General features: G+C 34.0%; 1 protein-coding gene across 1 annotated transcript in view; it reads left to right on the forward strand.

Annotated features, from left to right (window-relative positions):
• LOC129233938 (SEC14-like protein 1) overlaps window positions 1–26,589 on the forward strand; it is a 70,105-nt gene extending 43,516 nt beyond the window's left edge. The window contains exons 11-15 of the mRNA XM_054867856.1: window positions 706–1,012; window positions 18,163–18,306; window positions 19,200–19,484; window positions 21,909–22,057; window positions 23,311–26,589. Coding sequence (XP_054723831.1) covers window positions 706–1,012; window positions 18,163–18,306; window positions 19,200–19,484; window positions 21,909–22,057; window positions 23,311–23,404 — 979 coding nt within the window. The 3' untranslated portion in view covers window positions 23,405–26,589. The remainder of the gene's footprint in view (window positions 1–705; window positions 1,013–18,162; window positions 18,307–19,199; window positions 19,485–21,908; window positions 22,058–23,310) is intronic.
• Window positions 26,590–27,672: the final 1,083 nt, after the last annotated feature.

Consider the following 27,672-nt stretch of genomic DNA (forward strand, 5'->3'; position numbering starts at 1 on the left):
GTTCAATTATACCATTAAATTTAGCTTAAAAATACGATATTACAGGACAAAAGATCGTTTGCACAACATGTATTTTGCTTTGAATGTTACAAAATACATAATGTTTTGCTTAAAAAATCTGTACCTCAGAGCCAGAGTGACGTAAGTTAAAAAATTGTGATTTTCGGTTTATTAGTGCATTGTATGTAGAAGTCTATTCCGCATCAAGCCATGTGAACATAATTCTTAAAAAAAAATCCTTTGAAATTTTTTACCTGAGTCAAAAGACAGCTCATCCTATCCTTTGCATTTGTCAGAAAAAAGTTTTTCCTCTCTGCTATAAAATTATCATACTGTGACTTGCGTCCTTTTGGCTCTGAGGTACAGAAATGTCTGTCAATTACTCGTGGAATTGCCTATATATATATATATATATATATATATATATATATATATATATATATATATATATATATATATATATATATATGCTTTTCTATTTATTGACTATTAAGGGCGGACAAAAAATCGCCCATAAGTAGAATTAGTAGTATAACAGAATTTTTCCAAATGTACTGTGAAAGATCCAGGACCATGGAAAGTCGTCTTTAAGTTGAAAAAGTTGTTAAATAGAGCATCGTTAAACAGAAAACCAACTCTATAAAATATACCATTATGTATGTGCATATTTCTTTCATGTTCTTGACATAGGCTTTAAAATTTTAGTTCTTGGACATGTCTGCTGGATTTGGAGGGCCTTAACATGCGTCATTTGTGGCGACCTGGCGTCAAGGCACTTTTGCACATAATTGAAATTGTAGAGGCAAACTATCCAGAAACAATGGGCCGAGTTCTGATTGTTCGTGCACCTCGTGTCTTCCCCATCCTCTGGACACTTGTTAGCACCTTCATCAATGATAACACTCGCTCAAAATTTATATTTTATGGTGGAAATAATTATCAAGGTGCTGGTGGATTATTTGATTTTGTAGAAAAAGCTTATCTGCCGGATTTTCTTGGAGGCGATAGTGAAGTAAGTTTATGAAAGCAAGCTTTTCAAGTTTCTACTTATATTTTTGAGCATTTATTTATAGTTTTAGTTTCTACTTATATTTTTGAGGTCTTTTTTTCTATACATTGAAAGACTTCTAGTTACTCAAAATTGAAATTGTTTTATTTGTTGTGAATGGTAAACTTAAAAAAGGAGGAATATTTAAAATTCTTTATTAAGATCTTTTTTTTTGTAACCAACTTCACAAAGAGGTGGGTCATAGTGTATTTTAGTGAACTGATTTTGAAAATTCTTTTTATAATGGATAGGGGATGGTCTAACTTAGGTCCAATCTCTTTGTTTAACCATAACTTATCCTTTAGAAAAAAGTTATGCATAAAAAAATAGTAAATTTTCGTGTAATTTACCTATTAAATGATTAAATATAAATCTCATTGTTATGAAAATTCATTGTCATTCGACAGTTATATTAATAGGAACCATAATGAGAGCTTTGAATAAAGCTTTTAAGAGTGAAGCTGATACTCTGGTTTTACATTGTAAAAAATTTTGAACAAAATCCAAAAAAAAAATTTAACTTTTAATGATGTTTAAATATTTTAAGGGAAATACCTTATGAGTCCCCAACTTGCTACAAATGTTCATGATTTTGAACTTAGCTCTTCTCTATCCCCTCAGAAGAGTGTTATGTCAAACACTTTTGTCGTGCCCCTACACCACAACCTTAAAAAATGCAAATGTCAAATAGAGATAGGAAAGTTGGATCTTTTTCTGTGACTACCTACTCCCCATAAAGAGTTAGAGGATCAACTAGGAGAAAAAGACAATCGAAAAATTCGAAAGCTCCAAAGCAGCAAAAGAAAAAGAAGGTTCAAAGTTTTTCAGTACTAGTTTAAAAGACATTTCCCCATACTCTACTATTCCATAGTAGTTTAGTAATCTTGGTTTGTAACTTAAAAAAATAGAAGTTTTTTTTTTTTAAGTGGCAGTTTATTGCACTTAGTTCATGTACGTACTCATGGTGATTTGGGGGTTTTTTTTTAAATCAAAAAATCATTTAAATCATTGATACAAAACGTAAATGATATTCCATAATATCCTCCTCTCATCTGTTATTGTCTCAATGTTACATTTTTATTTCACAATATTGCTGATAATTACAGCTTGTAATTGATTGTATATACAAAAATGTTTTTTTTTTTTTTTTTTGGGGGGGGGGGGGGGGTTACATTGAGATAATTTGACAGTCATTCAAGTTCTGTAACATTGTAAGAAATATTATGTGTTTGTTTTTTCCCTTCCCAGAAATTGTACTTCAATGAGAGGCGGGTATGGACTACCCCCCACCACCTGAACTACAAATTGGGCACAAAAAATTTCCTAAATGCTTGGGTGTCAATAAAAAGCACAAAATCGGTCAGGAATAAGGTTCCTAATAAAGCAGAAGCATTGCAAATTAATTTCATAAGCAATGAAAGAAGAAATTTCAAAAATAATTAATGAATTGAAAAGACAACTGAAATTGTTTACATTTTATTCACACAGTGTTAAAGCACAATGTGGACAGATACTATTGTCGATAGTTTGGGGGGGGGGGAGGAGGTCATGCCCCCATGACCTCCCCTGGTATTTGCCACTGCGGATCAGATCGGGGAGTAAATGTTATTAAAAAGTAGATATATGTCTGTTTTTAGAGTGGTATCCTTGTAGTATAAATTACAAAAACCTCCTGCAGATGTGAATTAAATTAGTTACTTGAAACATAATGAGACAAAGTTCAAAAGAAACTAAGAAAATCTCTTTCATGGTTAAAAAGTGCATATGAAAGAGAATTCAAAATACTAGTTTTTTTCCCCCCCGTGTATTGAATGAGAAAATATTTCTCTAACTTTTGTTTTCAATTTTTAATTTGATTTACATATTTACTTTTCTTAGAAAATATTAAAACATTTTAAAGCCACTGCTTTCCAATCTGTTCAAGTCAAGTTGTTTCATAGTTAAAACCGGTTTGCAAAACAAAGCTGTGTTTAGCAAGCCACTATTCCTTTGCCAATGGTTTATTAGCATCCAAAAATAAAATTTTAGAGAATTATGTTTTGGAAAAATGTAGAATTCCGTTCATGTATACCACCAGTTTTGACTTTTCCCGTTAATGTTGATTTGCTGTACTTTAATCTGTTTGCAAATTGAAAGTCATATCCTTTGAGAAAAGTTAATAATGCCTGGATAATTATTATTATTACTATTTTTTTTTTTTTAATTCAGAGCTGTGTACTTACATTTATATTCCTTTGTTTATAAAACTATTTTTCTGCTACGGTCTAGCCTCCAGGTACCAAATGATTCAATTTTCACTGTCAGTGCTATTTGTTCAAATATAAGAAAAGAAAATTTTAATTATAATAGACCCTCTTTTTACGCAGGTTCATTTTACACGGTTTCAATTATACATGGTGTAAGATTTTACACCTTTATTTTATTTCACGTGGATGAGTTTCGGTTTTATGTGAATGCGGCAATGCAAACATATAAAATTTTCCCCTCTTTCGAAATCCAAACTTCTAAAGATTTCAGATTACAACTGCAATGTAATAAACTGCATTTTGGCATGCTAATAATTGAGCTTGAGCCACTGGAGACATTTTGTGCAATTGGCTCCAGAGCTCTTTCCGGAAGTGAAATAATTAGACTCACACAGTTCAGAACTCACTGGAAGAAGAGCTTTTAGAAGTGACAAAGGAGGACAAAAGCAACGAGGATACCAACATCGATAATACAGAACCAAAAATGATAACATTGAAAATTTTGAGCCATGCATTGACAATAGAAATGATTTTTCTGATTTGTTAGTGAAGGAAGATTTTATCATGTAAATGACGCAGTGGTCATGGATGTGTTTATGCTCTACAAATAACTACAGAGAAAAATTGAGAGTCAAGAGACTATCATAGCCAGCTCCATTTCATAAACAATAAATCAATTTGTGTTTTCTTTATGCATGTTGTTCATATAAATCTATATAAGTACACTTTAACCTTATTATACAATTTGTCATCAATAGAATGAAGTTTTTTTTTTTAAATCTATGGAACCTAACCCCTGTTTTAACAGTAGTATTAAGTCTTAATTTACGCGGTTTTGATTTACGCGGCATTTCCAAGGAACATAACACCCTCGTAAAACGAGGGTCTACTGTAGGGTCTGGTGGGGTAAAGTGGTCATAAAATCGTAGGTTTTCAACTTTGGTGGATAATAAATACAACAAATTATTTAAACACTTCAACTTTTTTTGTCGTTATTTTACATTGCATTATTAAAGAACACAGTACATTGAAGTTTAGAAAAAAAATATTGATTTAATTAGTTTTATAACACTTTCTTTTCCCTTTGTATTTATGACCACTTTACCCCCATGGGATGGGGAAAAGACCCGTATATATTTATGTACAGTTATGTATACACACACATGTGGGTGTATACATAACTGTACATAAATATATACGGGTATACACGAGTAAATTCGTGGATGCATTTAGTGCGTGTTTGAACGTGTCTACTCTCGTATATACTGTTACAAATTCTGTAAATAGTAATTATTGTAGTAACGTAACCTGTAAATAGTTTCCCGTAATGAATATACAACCCCTTAACATATGGCTAAAGTATACAACCCCCTATTCTTTTTTTTCTTATTTCATTCACTGATTTTATCAATGGAAGTGTAGTTGTAAAACGGTCTACGTATTTCTGGAAGCAGAAAGAATGTTGTGGAAAATTCTTCGATGTTTATAAAAGCCGTTAGCGATGGATAAACAGGGAGTTTCGATTCAGATTTCGAACTGAGTGTGTGTATTAGCTCTGTTTATAGCGAGGCATTTCGCTGTGTTGTTTTCGTATTTGGAAGTAAATACGTGTGTAAACGTTGAGTTTACGGTGTTGTGTGATAATTGCTGATGAATAATTTAGCAGTTGTTAACGGTTTCTCCTGTACATAGTGTAAATAAATTTCCTGTGTTTTTTTATCAAGAACTGTGTCTTCATTTCAAGAAAGTGGAAGTCGCACCGAATCCGCTACAATTGGCGCCCAACGTGGGGCTTCTTCTGGACTTTCTTGGAGTAAGTGTGACTTTGGACATTTTTTCATAAAGACTTTTTTTTTGAATTAGGACTTTATTTTTATGGTGATTACTCGCGCAATGGATGAACAATTAAAACAACTTCTTGACGCAATCACCTCTGTGAAGAGTGATATGGCGGCTAATCAAGAACAATTAAAAAGTGACTTGACTGCAAGTTTTACAGCCAATCAAGAACAATTAAAAAGTGACTTGACTGCAAGTTTTACAGCTAATCAAGAACAATTAAAAAATGATATGGCAGCTAATCAAGAACAATTAAAAAATGATATGGCAGCTAATCAAGAACAATTAAAAAATGATATGGCAGCTAATCAAGAACAATTAAAAAATGATATGGCAGCTAATCAAGAACAATTAAAAAATGATATGGCGGCTAATCAAAACCAATTGAAAAGTGATTTAACGGTGCTGAAAAATGACCTAGTTTCTAACCAAGAGGAAATTAAAAACGATCTTACTTCGGTAAAGACTGTGATGGAAAATAAATTTAATGAGATAGAGCATCGAGTTGATGCTATCGAAGAGAAATTTGAAGAAAAATTAAGTTCCGTGGAAGGCCGATGCAATGCTGTAGAAAATAAACTGGAAGAAGAAGATAGAAAATTTCATCAACTTAAAGAAGACATCTTTAAAGACCTGGAAAGGAGATTGGCGACCGCGGAAAGCAGCTCTGTACAGTTTGGCGCTCCCACATCGGTTGCTCGACCGTCCATTAAACTTGCCACATTTGATGGGAAAACTTCGTGGCAGGTTTACAAAACTCAGTTCATGATAGTGGCGGAAGCGAACGGATGGGACTCTGCTACCAAGGCCTGCCATCTTGCAGCATCCCTGAGAGGTGACGCAGCGGACATTCTTCAGAACCTTCCGGACGGCCAGCGCCTGGATTTCGCCGCCCTCACATCTGCGTTGGAGCTTCGCTTCGGTGAGAAGTGCCAGAAAGATTTCAGCCGACTCCAGTTGAAGTCCCGTTTCCAGAGAACCGGAGAAACCCTGCAAGAGCTCGCGGCGGACATCGAAAGACTGTCTCATCTTGCTTTTTGCGACTGTCCTGCGGATGTTCGGGACAACCTGGCACTCAACTACTACATCGACGGGGTTCGAGATCCGGAAATCCAGAAAGCTCTACGGATGGCGGATGTCAAAGACCTGAATTCTGCTGTTGTGTATGCGATGAAGTTGGAGGCCGCCCATCAAGCAACCCGCAAGGATCGCCATTCGATCCGCGGCGTCAAAACTGATGAGCCTGATCCGGTTTCGTCACGCTTTGCTGAACTGGAAAAGCAAATAAAAGAAATTGCAGGAATCCTCAAAAGGACTTCGGCTCCCAAGGACCAAAATGGACAATCACTTAAGTGTTGGAAATGTGGCGGCGAGGGTCACTTGCGAAGAAACTGTGAAGCTCGCCAAGAAACCAGAGGGAAGAGCACCTCTCCCTCGCAGGTCCAGGAAAACTAAGCCATGGCAATCTCGCGGGGCGGAGGTCGCCAAATTGGAATGAGCCCCATCTTAAAGTTTTCCAGATTTCATCGACGAGTGGCGGCAGTAATGGACTGTTTGTTTACGCATATGTAAACGGGTTTCCCTGCGAACTGATTATTGACACTGGAGCCAATGTTACGATCATTAGAACAGATGTGGCTCGTCAATTTGGACTCAACATTCTGTGGACGCCGCCCTGCGTTACCCTCCAAACTGTGACAGGTGACAAGATCGAGATTGAAGGTAAAGTGAACTTAGAAATTGTGTTTGGAAATGCCATTTACCATCATACCGCATTCGTTGCTGCTATCATAGACCCCTTCATTCTCGGATTGGACTTTTTAAAGAAGTATGACTTCAACCTCGATTTCAAGACTAACGAGCTGCACTCGACGAGAGAAGACATAGCAGTCTTTCCCGCAGAAAGTGATGTAAAATCCGCTCATCAAATAATTGCCCAAACAGATTTATCAATTCCCTCAAGGTCAGAATCATTAATACCCGGCTCCATTGAAGAAAGCAATAGTTTTAGATTTGGACTCATTGAATACCCCAACTTAAGCAATAACCCAAAAGGAGTGCTGGTGGCATCTACGCTTGTGGACCTTTCCAAGGATGTAATTCCTGTGAGAGTCGCCAACGTGAGTGAAAGGCCAAGGAATATCCGGAAAGGCGAAGTGTTAGCAACTTGTACTCCCGTAAACTGCATCATTAGAAGAATCAATTCCCCCGAGACTGTGTCTTCTGAGTCCTTGACATCGAAGTTAATTGGGAGTGCACCCTTATCGAAGGATCAAAGAACTGCTGCGGAACAATTGGTGGACGACTTCAAGCATCTGTTTTCATCTACATCGGAGGATGTGGGCCGGACGAATTTAACGCAGCATAGGATCTACACTGGAGAACACCCCCCTATTAAACAGCATCCAAGACGACTACCGTTCGCCAAGAAGGAAGAGGTTGAGACCCTCCTGAAAGAGATGAAGGAGAATGATGTAATCGAACCGTCATCCAGTCCTTGGGCCTCTCCCATCGTCTTGGTCCGAAAGAAAGATGGCTCCACCAGATTTTGTGTCGATTACCGACGGCTGAATGAAATCACCAAGAAAGACAGCTACCCTCTTCCACGGATAGACGACACCTTGGACACTCTTTCCGGACACAAGTGGTTTTCGACCCTGGACTTGAAGAGCGGCTACTGGCAGGTTGAGATACACCCTGAGGACCGAGAGAAGACAGCGTTTACAACTGGACAAGGCTTATGGCAGTTTAAAGTGATGCCCTTCGGCCTCTGCAATGCACCAGCTACGTTCGAGCGTCTTATGGAGACAGTGTTAAAAGGACTCTCTTACGAATCCTGTCTGGTCTACTTAGACGATATCATCATCGTGGGACGCAGCTTCGAAGAACATCTGGCAAATCTTAGGAAGGTGCTGCAAAAGCTTAAGGAAGCCAATCTGAAGTTAAGCCCATCCAAATGTAATTTGTTCCGCCGGGAAGTGAACTACCTTGGTCACATCATCTCTTCTGAGGGTGTACAAACCGATCCAGAGAAGGTATCTGCGGTCAGGAGTTGGAGTCGTCCCGAAAACATCCATCAGTTGCGAAGTTTCCTGGGGCTTTGCACGTACTACAGGAAGTTTGTGAAGGGTTTTTCCAACATTGCACGACCTTTGCATAAGCTGACGGAGAGCAAGCAAAAGTTTGAATGGTCCAAAGAATGCGAAGATGCATTTCTACGACTGAAGGAGGCTTTAACATCAACGCCTATCCTCGCCTATCCTCAGCCTGAAAAATCCTTCATCCTGGACACTGATGCGAGCAACGAGGGCATCGGAGCTGTTTTATCCCAAGAAATTGACGGAAATGAACATGTCATCGCTTACTGGAGCAAATGCTTATCAAAGTCGGAGCAAAATTACTGCGTCACCAGAAAGGAGTTACTGGCCATAGTGAAAGCTGTAGAACACTTCCATCATTACCTCTACGGCCGAAAATTTCTGCTTCGGACAGATCATGCCTCGTTAACTTGGCTTTTGAACTTCAAGAATCCAGAAGGCCAGATAGCCAGATGGATACAGCGGCTCCAGGAATATGACATGGAGATCAAGCATCGAAAAGGGTTATCTCACGGTAATGCTGACGCTTTATCAAGGAGACCCTGTCCTGAGAACTGCCACTATTGTTCCCGAATCGAGAAACAGTATGGAACGACTAGCCCTACCGCCTATCAGGTGACAGTGACTCCAACATCATCAGAACCTGATCCATGGAGTGATGACCAAGTTCGAAAAGATCAACTTGAAGACCCCGACATAAAACCAATTTTAGAGTTCATGGAAAGTGACAGTCGACGCCCTAGCTGGCAGGACGTTTCCATCTTCAGTCCTGCAACAAAAAGATACTGGGCTTTATGGAACTCACTCCATTTACGGAACGGCGTGCTACACCGGAAATGGGAATCTGACGACGGCAAGACATCTAGGTGGCAGTTACTACTTCCTCGATCCAGGATTTCAGATGTTCTGAAAGAAATACATAGTAGTGCGACTGGAGGACATTTTGGTGTCTTGAAAACTCTCAATAAAGTTCGGGAGCGCTTCTTCTGGAGCAAGGCGAAGGATGACGTGGAGAAGTGGTGCCATTCTTGTGACGCCTGTGCTGCTCGTAAAGGACCGAAGAAGAGAAGCAGAGGGAAGCTACATCTGTACAACGTTGGAGCTCCTTTCGAACGAATTGGGATCGACATCCTGGGTCCTCTACCAAGAACTGCTGATGGGAACAAATACATTCTTGTTTCCATCGACTACTTCACCAAATGGCCGGAAGCATATCCCATTCCAGATCAAGAGGCTACCACCGTAGCAGAGACTCTAGTCCAACATTGGATCTCGAGATACGGAACACCTTTGCAGATTCATTCCGATCAAGGGAGGAATTTCATCTCTGCTGTGTTTAAGGGCCTATGTCAAATTCTCGGAATTGAGAAAACTAGGACAACACCACTACACCCACAATCGGACGGCATGGTGGAGAGATTTAACCGCACAATCCTAAATAATCTCTCACTTATGGTATCCAGAAATCAACAGGATTGGGACAAGAAGCTACCTTTGTTCCTGCTGGCCTACCGCAGTGCTGTCCACGAGACTACCGGATATGCCCCATCTCAGATGCTCTTCGGACGAGAGCTTCGGCTACCTTGTGATCTCGTCTTCGGTCGTCCTCCGGGTGCGCCTTCATCGCCTGAGGAGTACATCCAGGATCTCCAGGCCCGATTGGAAGACGTTCATAACTTCGCACGAGAGCGAATCAACATCGCGGCGGAGAAGATGAAGACCCGATACGACACAAGGTCTACTGGACATGAATTCAACGAAGGCGACAAGGTTTGGTTATGGAATCCCATCCGACGGAAAGGTCTTTCACCCAAATTGCAGTCGCATTGGGATGGACCCTACAAAGTCGTTAACCGACTAAATGACGTCGTAGTGAGGATCCAAAAATCACCTAATGCAAAACCTAGGGTTGTACATTATGATCGGTTAGCCCCATACTATGGCCATAGTTCATGAGTATTACGTAAACAACCATGGTTGATAACATAAAAGTGGTAGATAATTTTTGCTTTTAATGTTTAGTAATATTTCTTGTTATTATTGTGTTTTCTGTATCTGTTAGTTATTAATTAATGTGTATATTTGTAAACTTGTGATAGAAGTTTGGCACCCTTTCTGGGGATTGTACTGCCCGGGACGTGCAGTCCTTAGGAAGGGGGCAATGTTACAAATTCTGTAAATAGTAATTATTGTAGTAACGTAACCTGTAAATAGTTTCCCGTAATGAATATACAACCCCTTAACATATGGCTAAAGTATACAACCCCCTATTCTTTTTTTTCTTATTTCATTCACTGATTTTATCAATGGAAGTGTAGTTGTAAAACGGTCTACGTATTTCTGGAAGCAGAAAGAATGTTGTGGAAAATTCTTCGATGTTTATAAAAGCCGTTAGCGATGGATAAACAGGGAGTTTCGATTCAGATTTCGAACTGAGTGTGTGTATTAGCTCTGTTTATAGCGAGGCATTTCGCTGTGTTGTTTTCGTATTTGGAAGTAAATACGTGTGTAAACGTTGAGTTTACGGTGTTGTGTGATAATTGCTGATGAATAATTTAGCAGTTGTTAACGGTTTCTCCTGTACATAGTGTAAATAAATTTCCTGTGTTTTTTTATCAAGAACTGTGTCTTCATTTCAAGAAAGTGGAAGTCGCACCGAATCCGCTACAATACATTAGGGTGGAACGAAAAAAACAAAGTTTTTAATTTCGAATTGTAATAGTGCAGAAAAGTTGCGATTGGTGAAGAATTACAAAACAAAACAAAAATTTTTAAAATCGGATAATATCTTCCAATCCCGCAACGAGCCTAAAAATTTGAAAAAAATGGAAAATCTCATGTTTTTAGCGATTTTTTAAAAACTTTGCTACAACGTTTCTTTTTAATACTCTAAGACGGGAAAGTTACGATTGCTGAAGCCTTCAGAAATTTAAAAAAACATATTGAAATCAAATAATACCTTCTGATCCAGGAACAAGCATGAAAAGTAAAAAAAAAGGGGAGAATTTCATCTTTTTTTATATTGATTAAAAATTAAATTGTTCTTCTTGTTTCCCCCGGTGTTACAGGGAAAAGCCTTTTAAAAAACACTATGTTACACATAAACATTAATTTATTTCTTGACTTTTAAGGTATCTTCTAAACATGCAAAACTACCATTCTTTACAACAATGAAACATTTTCAAATAATATAAAGATATGAAATATTTACCAAATTTACAATCCAGTGTACAAGTCTTATTGTTTTAAGTGTTACTTGTTAAAGCTATTTTATAATCAGATTTTTTGGAAAATTCGGGCATAATTGAACTAGATTTCAATGTTGCTCTTATGTAGCTATCTCTTGATTTAAATTCACACACTTTGAGTGAAGCCTCCGTCACTAGCTTCACACATCTTTCGACAGCTTGCGTATATGGCAAGGGAATAGTTTTATATCCCAGTCGGGTATAGTGCCTGTTGCAATAAGATTTTCAACGTCTTTGTTAGGAACTTTTCGAAGAAAAGGTGGAGAAGATAGCTTTGTCGTGTTCCAATTAATAATCTCTGTGTAATCTTCTGCTTCGAAATTTAGAGATGGAATGACAAAGTCTCTAATGCTTTTGCCTTTAGAAGCAGACTCCCTGGCTTTTAAGACGTTTTTAAACGCTAGTTCTCTTATGTGCCTCCTTTCATCAAACACTATTGCCATTAATAAGTTTTCGGGATGCGCAAAGAAAGAGTTTCTTTCAATGACAGGGTAAACAACTTGTTTTAGATTGTCAGGTAAGTATCGACAGGTTTGAATTGTTCTGTAAACATGAATGGCACCGTCTTTGAAATTTTTGCGGTTCTTTATTTCAAACCAAACCGGCACGTAACATCTCAAAATAAAAGTCACTATGTCTTTTAAGTCACCTGATGCAATCGATACACTTACGTACAGTCTAAGGACTCTATTTGCACAAGTGAGCCATCTGGAATGTGAGAGTGGGCCAGGGTCACGATTTGACAAATCATTTGGGCAATTGCCAATCTTTATTGCATGAGATATATCTAAAAGATATCTTTGATCCTTGCTCAAGCACTTTCTGTTTACATCTGGAATTGTACAGTCAATTGCTTGAAAATCTATTACTGGCAGTTTTTCGCAACCTCTGAGTTGTTCTCCTATTGGTCCGGAAAACGAATTTGGGCCAGTTGTTCCACCATCCAAATACCGAAAAAGATGGCGAAAAGGCAACTCAGTGAAATGTAATAAACAAATAGCCCATTGCAATGTTCGTCCAACATAATGTCTCGGTTGTAAGATCTCATGAAATTGAGATATTTTTATAGAAGATATCAATGAGCTGAGCAATTCTTTTCACGGAAACTGTAATAATCGAGGCCTTATCAAAGATACATTTAATTTTTTTTGCGCCACTATGTCCTTAACAATGGAAGAACTCGCTTTCGTGTTATTGACTTTTCTAGCTAACTCAAATCTCTCTTGAAAGCAACTTTGAAGTACATTTTCATAAGTAGGGAGCTTATTTGTTGGCAAATCTCTCGGGTGGCCAAATATAGGGCACTCAAAGGACTTTCTCGTTATTCTTTTCTGCAAAGATGGATTCATGTTTGAAACACGTTTAGCAGAGCAAATCGACTTCACACACACATTAGAAACATTGAGAAATACTGATGCCAGCATGACTGCTTTATTCATTTAAGTAAGATACCTATAGACACAAGCCAACTAAAAAGCTCAGAAATTCAAGATCGTGAGGCGCTAATGGGGTGTATTAGATGCATACACTGTACTGAGCGGCATAAACAAATATAAGTCTAGCGGGATTAAAGGGCCACGTGGACAATTTCACAGGCAGGCTAATACTAAAATATCACATTTGTTTTATGAACAAACCTTCTTCCATTAGTATTTCATACCGAACTTATGAGGATCGGTAAACTTAAATTAAAAAAAAGCTGAAAAAGGGCTTAAAGTTTTCATTTTTTCAAACATGTAGGTTCGTTGCGCGATCGGAAAATATTGTTTTATTTCAAAAAGATATTTTTTTTTTGTTTTGAAGTCTTCACTAAACGTAACTTCTCCGTTCTGTAGCCTGAAAAAGTACATTGAACCAAAAATGTTAAAAATTCGGTAAAAAACCTGAAATTCTCAACTTTTTCGAATTTTAGGCTTGTTTCTGGATCAGAAGGTATTATTCGATTTCAATTTTTTTTTTCTGAAAGCTTTACCAATCACTTTTCCGTCTTAGAGCCTTAAAAAGAAACATTAAAACAAAAGTTTTGAAAAATCACTAAGAAAACACGAAATTTTCCATTTTTTTCAAATATTCAGGCTCGTTGCGGGATCGGAAGATATTATCCGATTTTTAAAATTTTTGTTTTGTTTTGTAAGTCTTCACCAATCGCAACTTTTCCACACTATTACGATTCGAAAATAAAAACTTTGTTTTTTTCGTTCCACCCTAATATACATGTATATATGGAAGCACGAGTATATACGTATGTATACGTATAAATACAATTATATACCTGAAAACACAATTAAATACATATATGTACTGGTGTATACACTTACATTTACGTGTATACACCAGTACATATATGTATTCACGAGTATATACGCTTAACATACATGTATGCTTACAAAGCGAATCCAAGCTCTTGGGCAAAAATCTAAGGGGTGTGAGAGGTGAGGATAAAAAGCAAAGAATAATAAGGAGCTTATGGTCGTTGACGCGCTACATGCACACAAAGCCAGAAACTCATGGATGCAAAACAGGTCACAAATTTTTTAAACAAAGATGATTTTACTCAAAATTTTAAGTTTTTAAGAAATATTTAGAGCACTTGTTAAAAGTTACGGCCCGTAGTAGTTCTAATAAACGCATCGCAACAAAGGCGCAGTGACGGATGAAAGATTTTCAAAAGTCTCGTTATTACAACAGAGAGTGCTTTGTGATTGCGATGCATGTATTACAGCTGCAGGCCGCAAATTTCTTCAATCACTTTAAAACTTTCTTACGACCTAAAGTGTTGTGCAAAATTGTCTTAGTGTAACAAATTTGTGACCTGTTTTGCATCCATCAGTCTTTGGCTTTGCGTGCATGTAGCGCGTCAGCATTGTGTTTGTCCCCAAAGCAGAATACTACTAAATTTGCGACGTACGTCGCAGAACAGATGCCTTAGCTGCAGAACAATTCTTTTCAAATGTGAGAGGAAGACTGATAAATTTTCTGCAGAAATTCTGCAAATTTCAGTAAAACTTCTGCCGAAAATCTGCAAAAACCGCGGTGCCGAAAATCTGCAGAAACTGTGGTGCAGAAAATCTGTAGAAACTGTAAACTTTCTACAAATGAGGCAGTGAGAAGCAAAGTGATGCAAGTGAACTATTTTAAGTTTCGAGTAAAACGCGTTTAAAGATCAGATCCTAGGTAGGCTTTCATAACGAATTGATTATTGCGGAAAAGGTATAAGTCACATTTTTTTTTCAAAATTGAGTTAGCTTTGGTTTTCCCATGTTTGTATGTAGAGGCATCGACTGGTGTAGCAGAAAAGTCAATCCTTGTACAACAAAGCACTTTATTTTGGGGTCACATTTTTCGTTTCGTGCAGAACGGACATAAGTTCCAGACTTATGCCTTTTTTGCACTAAACACGAGGGAAGAAATAGTAAGACGCTATGGCAAAGATCATAGAATAACTAGATTTTTCGGCAAATGAAGTAAAAACAAATAACTCTTTTGATCTAGCGTAATCTGGGTAATGGTATGTTCGTCAGCTGAGGGGGGGGGGATTCAAAATCACGGAATCGGAATGAAAGTCACTAATTTCTCAGAGGTTCTATTAACATCAGTCTATTAACTGCGAAAAAACTGGATGCTTTCAGTGAGATATACGCTGGCCAAAATAATAACAATGCAGGAGACTTTTTGTAGAAATAACACTGAAGAAATTTAACAAGATTGCTGATAATTTTCCTCTGGGAGGACAATTGTTTGTCCTATGCGACCGGGATTTTAGGATAGTAGAAAGAACGTTAAACAGATATCACATATTATAACCATGTGTCTTAGAAGCCGATGTCTTAGAAGTGAAATCCCGAAATAACATAAATATTTTTTCACCTTCAAATCTGTTGAAAACAATGAAATTTATAACTGCTAAGACAGATGCCCTTCATTTTTTAAGAGGAATACTTACCTCTCAAATTGAGATTTTGGAAAAAGATTCTACTGGGCGACAAATGTTTTAATTATCAACATTCATGATGTTTAAATATTCGATAGAACAGAGGTTCCCGAACTTCAGACCTCCGGGGACCCCCTCCGGAAAAATCACGAACTTCGCCCCCCCCCCTCCCCTGGCGCGGGCTAAAAAAATGATTTGACACAGTTAAGTCCATTTTTTTTCTAACATATTTTTACGCTTTTCTTCCTTTAAATTTTTTATTCATAGTTCCGTATATTTTTCAGAAGTTTTGTCTGGTTTTCATTTTTTGCATTATATTTTGAGTAATGGAAGTAAAATTCTATTTGAAATTCAATTAGGAATAAAAATGTGATCACCAAATTTCTACAACAATTTTACAAATAAATATGAACTTATGAAGTTAGTGAGCAAAACACTGTTAGCCTAGTTTAAGTGTGTTAATTTTTCATATGAGTTGTATTTTTCTGGCATAGTATTAGGCTTTTAATTATTTACTATGACTCTGGCAAACCACCCTGGCAGCATCATAATGCTATCATTAGGACCTGCGTAGTCTTCACAATGTTGCCTGCTTAAATAACAAATCTGTTTCACTTGATTTACACTTTCATCACTCTAAACTAGTTTTTCAGGATATTTATTGCAGAAAGGGCATAAGTCCAAATTAAAAAAAAATAATAATAATTTCAGTGATAAAATGAAACGTAATTTAAGGTGAGGGAATGATCCTACTTGTGGCTAGATTAGTCAAAAATCTTCGTAGAATTTAGTTCATTTCTGAATGAAATAATCCCTTTTTATTGATTCCTGAAAAGTTGCATTAGTTGGATTTCTGCCCTGTCTGAAATAATCGATTTAAATATCTTCCAACTCAAGATCGAATTTTGCAAAAATTCTGCAGATTTCTTAAAATTAGAAGAAAATTTAAAATTCTCGTAAATTACGATTAATTTGTGGAAAGCTATTCGATTAGTCCTTTCGATAAGTGTAATTCGATAAGTCCTTTGTAGGACTTTCCTAGTCGATCTTCATCCACTGCAATTTCGGCCATACACGAATGTTTTGGAAACATGCTATTATTGAAACACGTCCATCGCCGGAAATTACGTGTCTTGTTTGAGATTTCAATCCCTTTGCATCCAGAAAATATTTTAATTACTTAGAAAGTTTTGAAGTGTTTTATATGCAACCCAAACTCGACTCAATTTATTTTTTATATTAGTAGTTTATTTACGTTGTTACATTATTTTAATTGCTCCTTCATGCCATGTAAAATTAACCAAAAAAAAAATGTCGTTTGCCACCTAGGTCCGGGTTTTGAAAAAAAATTTGGTATCTTTGCTCTTTCTATGCATTTTAGAAAGCAAACAAACTATTTTTGGAGAATCTCAATTCGGTTTAGGTTTTACACCTTGTTGAAGTTTTTTTGGTTTTATACTTTTCATGGTCAACTGATTTTCCAAATTTAGTGCTCTTTAATTAGTCATTTGGTTGATAGCTGTCATGTTTCCGGAAATATATCATTTCCACAGAAATAAGTAGCAACAGTCCAGTTTGAAAAAGAAAAAAACTCCTATGTGAAACAATTTTGATTTTTGGCACCCAATTTGTGGAAAACGTCACGTTTTTTCGCGTACAATGCTTGAAGTACTTGCAGAACAATTTTAGTCAAATGATTTTGCGTTGCAGAACATCCTAAAGTATTCTGCTTTGGGGGTGTTTGTGACCATATGTTCCTTGTGATTCTTGCTTCTTATCCTCCCCTCTAACATCTGTTAAAATTTTTCCCAAGAGTTTAAACTAACCCTGTATACTTGTATGTCATATGCTTGTATGTAAGTGTCTACTCGAGTACGTACGTGTATACACATATCTACCTGAGTATATAAGTGTTCGTATACATACGAGTAAAAGCAAGTATATACTTGTATAGTCGAATGTATATCTGCATAGATAAAAAATACCCATATCGCAGATACCCATATACGTATTTATTGGTGCATTTATGTGAATACGTTTATATACGCGCCTGCATGAGTATATGCGTATGCATACGTATGTACTCGTATATTTAACCCCATTTACGGTAAAAACAATACATATTAAGTGAAATTAATATTTAATACCTTATACATAACTATTAAGTGACATTAGAAGAACAATATTCGTTAAGCCTAATATTATGACCACTTTACCCCATCTTACTGAAATTGTTATAAAAACTGATCTAAAATATATTCAACTAACTGCTAATGAGTAAGCGATCTTAAGACATGTAGGAAACTTCCTGTGCCGTCAATCTGTTCATAATTCTAACAAACAAAATTTCCCAAAGAAGTTAAAAAAGGTGTTTAGATTTTTAAAATTTTCATATTTACACAAATTATTTTCTTCACCAAATAAAATTTTGCCAGTTTTGGAAATTTTGTATTCAAAATGTAGTTTCTAACTCCCCGAACCTAAAATAAAATTTTCACATTCATTCGAACATTTATTTCCAAGCTATAGTCATTTATTTGACGTATGACCACTTTACCCCATTGATCACTTTCCCCCACCAGACCCTATTTTATGAAATTTGTGTTTTGTGTCTACTCTAAATTTTCCTGTTTGACTTCAATGTTTCTTGAAATGAAACTCACCATACTAAATTTAAAGGTGACCATGCTTGAAGATTGTGTTATTTGAACTTTTTCTCTGTGGGTATTTTATTTCCTCCCATCTTTTTTAGGCTAAAATGAGCGAAGGTGGTCTAGTGCCCAAGTCTTTTTACATGTCTGTTGAAGAATACGAGAAAGAGAAGGCAGAAGGAAATCATTTATTTGATGATTCTATGTATCATGTAATTTCCCTTCTTAAAGGCCAGTTTCATGAGGTAACCATTTGTTAACTTATAAGTTATAATAATGCATTTTTTGAAAAAAAAAAAAAAAATAGGGTCTTTTATTTAAGTTCTACTTGATTAATGCAGTAAGATTTCTTATACTTACTTCTATTACTTTTACTCTTTTGCTGCTACACAATGCTGAAGTTTTTGCCATTTGTGGAAAATTTGTTGATATGCTTTTTCTTCCCTATTATTGGAATCAAAAAACCAACGTCTTGAATTCAGAAATGAATAAATAAATGAAGTAACAAAAAGTATTACAAAAATGTTTCAATAATTTTATCCTTTATTTTGTTTTCATCAAGGAGGTGTCAACGAAACAAAAACATAATAGAGATCTACGGAATTTATTAAAGCTGCAAAACCCAAAGCAAGGAAATTGTTAGACACCTTTTTATTTTTTATGTAGTTTTCAGTTTTACTTTTGACACTAGAAAAAGCTTTAAAGGTAAGAAGGTTTGATATTAGCTGTAGGGAAGCAAAGTTCTAATATTGTCTAGGAAATATTACATGTTTAATATGCAACATATTACTTCATTTTAATGAGAAACCCAATGTTTTAATTCTTTGTTTTATGATTTCAATTCTACAAAGCTTCTTCCTGTCATGGATCCTTTGATTATTCTTTGTCCCTACCAGAGTGTACTTTCATCTTTAAATGGTTCATTCAAGTTTTTGTGCTGATTTTTTATTATTGTTCAACCCCCTGATCTCCTAAATAATGGGCCTGCTTACGTTTTTTCAAGTTGTGCTCATAGTAATTTATTGATGTATAGTAATTGTTGAAAATAATAATGGTGATGAAGAAGAATTCTGCAAAAATCTTTTCAATGCTATTTAGTTCATCCAAATTTTAGAAAATGTTTTTTTATCCCTTTCAGGTTGTGCTCGATATCACTGACAAAGGAAGCGTAATTTGCTGGGATTTTGATGTTATGAAGGATGATGTTTCATTCAGTGTCTTTCGAACCCAGCAGCCTGTTCCTCAGCCCGAAAAAGAATTAAACGAAGAAGAATTGCAGGGCTGTGGTCATCCATCCTTGCCATTAAACATGCTCAGCTTGGATGTCCCAGTTCATAGTGTGATACCCAAGCAATGGGTCCTTGGGAAGGATTATCATACTGTAGAGCCTACACTGGTTTGTAAAGATGGAGAAAGTGTTCAGGTTAGTTTAGTATGACTGGAAAAAGTCTTTATTACTCTGAAAAATGTGTTTGACCTCTGTTTTTGTCTCAGATTGCATATACAGTTGACTCAGTTAACACAAAATGTCAAGAACCCACCAATTTTTGGTATTAGTGGTTATTTGTAACAACTGTGGATGAATGATATTGTGAAAGAACGAGGAAATGCTTACCTATATTTTAAAAATATTTCTACTTATTCACACATTGTAATATAACTATTAGTACATTCAGACAAATATCACCTATTTCTTATAAATGAATGTTTTTGGAAAATATTGAAAAAGGAAGATGATAATCAACTATCACAGAATAGGTTGTGATCCACAATTGAAGCTGAACAGTTTTGTCTCCAAGTAAACTGAAATGTCCACTGGTAAATAAATGTACGGACTTTATTTTGTATGCGAAATGTTTAATATTTTCTTCTTGATACACAATAGGACTTCAACTACCTAAGAAAATTATAAATTAGTTCTAAAAAAAAGGATACAGTATTCAACACAATTCAAATTTTTGTTCCTCTTCGACTTCGTTCCTCTACCGACATTAAACTGAGACTTTCAATTTAATTTTCGTATTATACATGAAATTTTTAATGTAATTAGATGGCATACCAAACATAACAAACAAAATGTTCATTTTAGCTGAGATTTTGTATTAAACATAATCACATTAAAAAAGAGAGTTATTTTTAAAACTGAAAGCAAGGCTAAACACAAACGTTTAAATATCTTTCATATCATATGACTTGTGCTGTTTTCCTTCAGGCATTGACACTAATGCACTTTTGAATGAATAAAATTTTCTGAGACACCTTTAGAATTGTTATATGCCACAAATTGAATGTTCAATACTGATTTAATTAGTAAAAAAGAAATAACAATGTTTAATTGCACAAAATTGCAAATTACTGCAAACATGTGTTTCGGAGTTACAAGAAACTCCTTTTTCAATGTAAAACAAGTGAGCTTTGGATGAAAAGGCATCCAACCTGTCTTTTCATCCATAGGCTCACTTATTTTGCACTGAAAACGGGGTTCATTGTAACTCCAAAACACATGTCTACAGTAATCTGCAATTTTGTGCAATTAAACGCTGTTATCTGTTTTTACTTTTCAAGCACAAAAATATTTTTTCAACTTATCTGGTTTTTAATTGTTTTGTACCTTAACACTTAAGTGAATAATTCTTACTTTGGTTACATGCCTCAGACCTTCATCTGGATTCTCAAGTACAGTTGAACTCCATTAATATGAAATGTCAAAAATCAGCGAATTTGTTCGTAGTGGACATTATTCGTAACAACCATGAATGAGTGATACTGTCAAAAAATGAAGAAATGCTTACCTGTATTTAAAAAATATTACTACTACATTGAGAAAAAAACCACTTATTTCTTATAAATTTTTGGAAAATATTGAAAAAGGAAAATGAGATAATCGACAATTGCGGAATAGGTTGTAATCCACAATGGAAGAAGAGCAGTTTTGTCTCCTAGTAAATTGAACTGTCCAATATTAAACAAATGTACGGGCTTTATTTTCTACGTAAAATATTTAAACTTTTCTTCTCTTTACACTATGGGGCTTTCTGCTACTTAACACTATGATGAATAATTTCTAAAAAAGAAAATTTTAGTATTCAGCCACAAACATTTTAAGTAAAGCAGCCAGAAATCTTTGTTTGCCTTAGTCAAGACTTTCAATTTAATATACATATTATACATGAAATTTTAATGTAATTAGATAGCAAACCAAACGTAATGAACAAAATGTTTGTTTTATCCGTGATTTAGTATTAAACGTGACCATATAAAGAGAGTTCAACTGTACTACAAAGGATTTTGTAACTGCTAATAATAGTGCTAAGGTTCTTTGTTATGTTTTTGTCTTTTTTTGTCTTTTTCTTTTTTGAAAGACGAATTAAAGGAACACAAATATATTGTAACAGACTATTCAAATTATTTAGTTCTTATTTTGTATAAAATGTCAGTTAAATGTTTTGAACAGTGTGAATGTGTTCCTTTAATTCTTTTCTTCTTTGAAAAAAAAAAAAAAAAGACAAAAACATAGCAAATAACCTTATCATTATTGTTAGCATTTACAAAATTCTCCATAGGCATCTTTTTTTTTTTAAACTCTTCTAAGTATTTTGCTGATATTTTGATTAAAAAATTAGAAATTCCAGTTTGAATGATTGGTTTGAAGTTAGATTATTTAGTTGAATGTGTTCAGGGGATTAATTCATTCATTAGAGTTCCTAGAATGTTTTTTCCGTTTTATGTCGCCAAACAGAGGATGAAATCTTCATGCAGGTCGGTGTACATCTGATTAACTTGGTTGATTGTCTTTGTATGTGCTAAATCCATTAGTGTTGAATTCTTTTTTCTTTCATCATTACAGGGCTCTCATGTAACCAGAATAGAAGGCACTTATATTTTACAATGGAAGCATGTGGATACAGTGCATCATCATTCCTTTGATTTTCCTCTGACCTCTCATAAATCCAAGGTTATGTATTACTATGAGGTGCTAAAATCTCAGGACTACAAGTATGTTTATTTCATTTTATTTACTAGCTGAAATTTTAAGATTTTATGCGTTTTATTGCTACTTATATTTAATTTTAATAAAGGCATTAAGCTTAATTTTATAATTCTTGTAAGTTTGATACATTATACTTCTCCAATTATTCAAAAAATAAGAAAAAAATAAAGCCTGATTCTATTGATCTTCCTTTTAAAATACCTTTTGCGATATAGAAGATATATAGATCCCAAGGGTGGGAAAATCTGCTCCAGCCTGTGCCAGAAAAAAAAAAAAAAAAAAAAGAAAATCAAAAGTTTCTTTTTTAAAAACTCAAGAAGATAGTGCATTAAGTGCCAACATATAACTTAAAAAGAAAAAATAAATAAATGAATAAATAAATAAAAAGTAAAAAAAAAAAAAAAAAATAATAAAGAAAAAAGAAAAGAAAAAAAAAGGTTTTAGATCCAGTCTCTTCTTCTAACTGCTAACTTAGTTTGTCTTTTGAAAGAGTAGTATGAACTCTGGAAGTTTTGATTTTAAATTAAATTATACTTATTATAGTGAGAGGGGGGGGGGGACATTTTAAAGTAATTGATATGTTATCACTTTTGTTTCTTTGCAAGCAGACCCACATAATATAGACAAACAGCCAAATGCTGTTCACAGAAAATTTTCAAGAATTGCAGACAATTTTACAATGAATAATTATCATATAAGCTTTAAATACACACAATATGATTAAAGTGAAAAACCAATGTAAATAAAGATCAAATTCTGAAGAAAAAAAACTTTTCTTCAGAATTTGCTTTATTTCAGTTGGTTTTTCACTTTAATCAAATTTTGCAATGTTTTAACACATTTCTGAATTACTACACTTTTTTTGGTGAGCGACAAATGTTGGTCCCAAATTTTGAAGTTCCGACAATTAACGATATTGAAAAAATATCAAATAGCATGCTGGTATCATTGTGGTTCTCTAGTCTCTTTCACCTTGACATTTTTGCTATTGGCCACAGTATAAGACTCGGGAAAAGTACAACAGTTTTTCGAAGAAAATTGTAAAGAAACTATTGGAGTTCACAGACAGTTTTAAATTTTATCTGGGTCTGTCGCTAGAAAATTGTAAAATAATATTAATAATAAACAACTAAACGCCTTTTTTTCTTGTCATATACGTTTTTCAGTCTCCCAATAAAATAAACTCATAAAAAATACTCTGCTTTATAACAGTAGCTTCATAGTTGTTAAAAATAGTTTTTTTTTTTTTTTTTTGCAGGGGATCCATGTCAAGCCTTCAATCATCCCATAGTGGTACAACATGCACATCTACTGGGGAACAGTCTGGAATCAGTTCTTGCCCTTCAAGATGATAATAGTTTTTCCAGAGTCATCTTACAAAAAAGAATTAGAAAAGTTATAGGATTGAATGTGGTAGACTTTGGCTATTTTATAGTGACATAAAACGTGATTATAAATTATTTTTTCATGATGATTTAAATTATATGTTTCATGTATGAGCTTCTTAGGAAATAGAAAAAAAAATGTTATATAAATTTACTTTAAATAAAAATTATGAAGTGTAATATTTGCTATTTCATAATTAAAGTTTTAAATTAGTTCAGATTTGCTTTTATAAAATTCATGGTAAAAGTTAATGAAATGTTCTTAGAGATGTGTCAGCTAAGCAGAATCGTGACTTTTACTATGTATTTTTTTACATCTTATTTTTTATTAGGTTAGACAAACTTTATAAAGTTAAATCAAAGTTTTCTGATACAATGAATGAAGTTAACTATGAACTTTTTGGTTTTATATGCATACTTATTTCTCCTGGTGATTTTTCTTTCTTTTTTTAAAAATTATACTATTCTATTCTGGTGAATTTTCTTTGTTATCATTAAGTTTCTGAATATTTATGAATTAAGAAAGTAATAAAGCCTTTGCTGTTACTTCATTTTGTGTCAGATAATTACATGGTATTAACATCCGTTTGGACTTTTATTACTTGCCTACTTCATTTGAATGTTAATATTTTTCTTTGCTAATCTTGCTTTACATTTAGCATTTAATCTCCAAATGTCTACCACCTGTTTGTTTTTGTACTAGAAAAAGTAGGTGTAAGAAATTACTGAATAGTGCATATTTTTATGAATGTTACAGATGTGTTTTATGAATACGCCTGTAAAATTTTGCTTACCTAGAAATAAGTGACTTGTTCTTCTGAATAAAAATATCAAAGAAAAAAAATTATGTACTTATAGCAGAAAAAGAAAAAGTAATCTAAAAAAAGAAGAACTATTGCATATCAATTTTTATTTGGCATCAAAGTGTTCCTATTAGTTTTATAATATTGTTATCACGAGAGTCGAATTTTGAAAAACAATTAACTAATTTTGGACTATCTCAGGGGAAACACATTTTGTTCTGCACATGAGAGTTGACCTATTTACCTATTTCATCAAAACTATAGGTCAAAAAAAAAAAAAAAAAAATTTGTTTAAGGAATCATAAACATATTTGCAATTACTTATGCAAAAAATTTTGTTCATAACCTTTTAAAATTACTATTTTTGAATGAAATATATTAGCAATTACATGCAGAACAAAATGGCGATTTTTCTGTGTAATGTTCCCTTTTGAGTTTAAATACAAAAATATGAACAAGTTTACTTTGTCTTTGGATAGTAAGTGCTTTGCTAAGTTATTTGTAATTATAAATTTGCTTTTAGAAATATAATGGATCAGCTAGATAGCAATTTAAAAGAAACAGGGTTTCCAACAAAACATGAAAATCTTGGAGTGATTGTGTTGCTTAAAAATATTAACTAAGTGAGAATGCAAAAATACTTCAAAACAAAAACAGAAGTTTAAAATTTTTTTTGCAGTTTTCATCAGGTCAATAGGATATAAGTTAAGTGAATTGTTCAACTTAATACACTCCAAGATCTTTTTTTTTCTTTCGTAATATGTCTTGAAATTCAGGAAAACTAAGAAATATTTTTTGATGGAAGCCTAGAAAGATGTCAAGAAAATCGTGAAATTTGCTCATTTGACAACCATCTTATTGTCCATTTTTATTACATGAGGTAAAATGTTATTTATACCATTGTGCATGGTAAAGACTTGGGCATTAGATCATACAAAGTACTACAGTCAAGCAATATGCATTTCTTCTATTTTTTCGATATTCTTTATGTCATCCTATTTGGGTGAAACACTTAACTTTGCTTTGGCACTCTCCATTTTTACATAAAGGACTATCTAAATAGTACTTAGTGCTTGGAATTTTTTATTTGCTTTTATACATCGCTTTTTAATATTCAGTAGAAATGTTGCTTAGCTTGTGATGGAAACCATATTGCATGTAACACTTTGAATTCAAATGTATATATATTTCATGCATACATCAATATTTTTAATTATTTGCAAGATGCTATTGGCTTTAAGTCCTTTTTTTTAATGTTTTTCATATGTTGTGACTTGTGTTCAAATATTTGAATAAACATATATTGACTTTACAGAAATTGCAATTCTGTGTATACACAAAGTTGTACAATTTCTTTTAACTTGCTTTTGTAATGCTTTTGTTTTGGTACCCTTCAGTTAACATGTTTTTCTTAATTTCTAGCTAGTATATTAATGTGTTGTAAAAATGCAGATTCATGGGTATGATATAAATAATGAATAAGCTCATTAATATGTAAAATTGGCATGAATGTATAACATTTCCTTTTCACAATTTTAATTATTTGACCAGTTTTTCAATAGCCAAGAATATTTGCAAATCTGTATTTATAATGCAGCGCTGAATCTTTCTTAAAATTCAAATAACATTATTGTTACAAAAAACTGCAATGTTCATGTTATCTTACTATGAATAAACTAGTTACAGCAGAGAAAAACTTTTGTTTTCTAAACTCTTCCAAACAAACAGATTGTAAAGTAAGAATAATAAGAAGCTATCTGCATTTTAGCATCATAATAGAAACTTTTTATTACTTGATATCTTTTGTTTTTGTCTCACTTTACAAATAGTTTTAGTAACAAGTTTAGTAGTGCAAGAGACTATGATTACTATCAAGCATAATATAACATATATGCAAATAATTAGTATATGCTACAGTATAATTTTGTTAATTGTAATAGTTAAAGTAATTTGATCCATTTCACATTTAATTGAAGTAAGTGTGTAACTTTCATACTTTTTAGTAGTTTAGAATATGCCTTTTCTGTTAATTTTGATGTTCCTTACTGACAAGCATTTTAATGTTTCTAAGTTCACATTATGCTAATTTTCTTGCTACTTTGTGTACACACAGCACATTGTGATTTCTGGAATGAAAACCAAACAAGTTCAATATGAACAAGATATTTTTAGTGTATGTCACTATTTTCATTGTATGGTTTTATGCTGTATCCAGTGAAGCTCCTCAGGTAATACTGTAGAGCAGTTTTAAAACGATTATCATGTGATATGTAAACAAACATTGATTTTCATGTTGTTTTTTCATTTTTGTTAAGATTTTCCTATAAAGCATAAAAACGTTTCTGAATGTTAGTGAGAGTACAAAATTCATTATTCCTTTTTCACAATAATTTAGAGATGTGGATCATGTCTTTTTGCCAAATTCAAATTTTCATTCTGTTACCTTTTTTTATTATTTATTTTTTTTTTGAAAAATTATTTATTTATTTATTTTTTTTTTTTTATGAATGCAGTGATTATCAAGCAGTTTTATGTCTGGCAAGTTTTTTGGTGTTCTGCTGAACTGCGTATAGTGATACACAACAGTATATCATTTTCAGTGCTAATGTGAAACAACATTGAGTAAACTGAAGGCTTGAATGTATTTAAACTCAACTAATTTCTGATGATTTAAATCTTGCAGCTAATAACAATTAACTCATGCTATATTTTAATTAATCTTACAAGATAGCAACTATAAAGAATTTCTCCCATTGTAATTGATTTTCTAGCATTTTCCCCCCTTAAATTAGAAGTTTCAGAAGTGTTTTTAAATTTTTTAAAGATGATAAATGTGCATTTTTTTTAGTTTACTGGTTTTGTTAGGAAAATATAACTTGAAATGTTCAGAATTGGAGCTGTACAAGTTTTATGAGAGGAGGGATTCCCTGCAACAAAATTGACAATGTGCCGCCTTAAATCTTGTCTTCCCTGACAGTCATACAGTGTTAAGAGAAATTAACTGCTCAAAGCTTCTCCTAGTAGTATAGGGTACCTAGGTGCATGTCAAGATAGAAAAAGTTACGAAAACTGCTGGTTGCTGCATTCATATTGAGTTCTCTCTCTTGCTTTCTTCCTTTTTTTTTTTGTTTATTGAGGCTTTATTTTAAACTCATTTAAATATATACAATCAGGAGTTGATCTGGACCAAAATTGGGTCCTCTTTGCTGCCCCTTATTAAAATTCCATATCGTAAAAGTGGCCCCATTCACAAACTTCTGCATCGCAAAAGTGGCCCTATTCACAAAATTCCCCATCGTAGAAACGGCCCCATTCACTATATGCAGCAGATACCTTGCAATTAAAATTTGTTTGAGTGCATCCTTTTTCAAAATCGTTGATTAAATCTAAGAATTTTAAGCATCCTTTTTTTCATATGTTACCTCATTTACT

This window comes from Uloborus diversus, unplaced genomic scaffold, assembly GCF_026930045.1.
Source record: "Uloborus diversus isolate 005 unplaced genomic scaffold, Udiv.v.3.1 scaffold_819, whole genome shotgun sequence".
NCBI lineage: Eukaryota > Metazoa > Arthropoda > Arachnida > Araneae > Uloboridae > Uloborus > Uloborus diversus.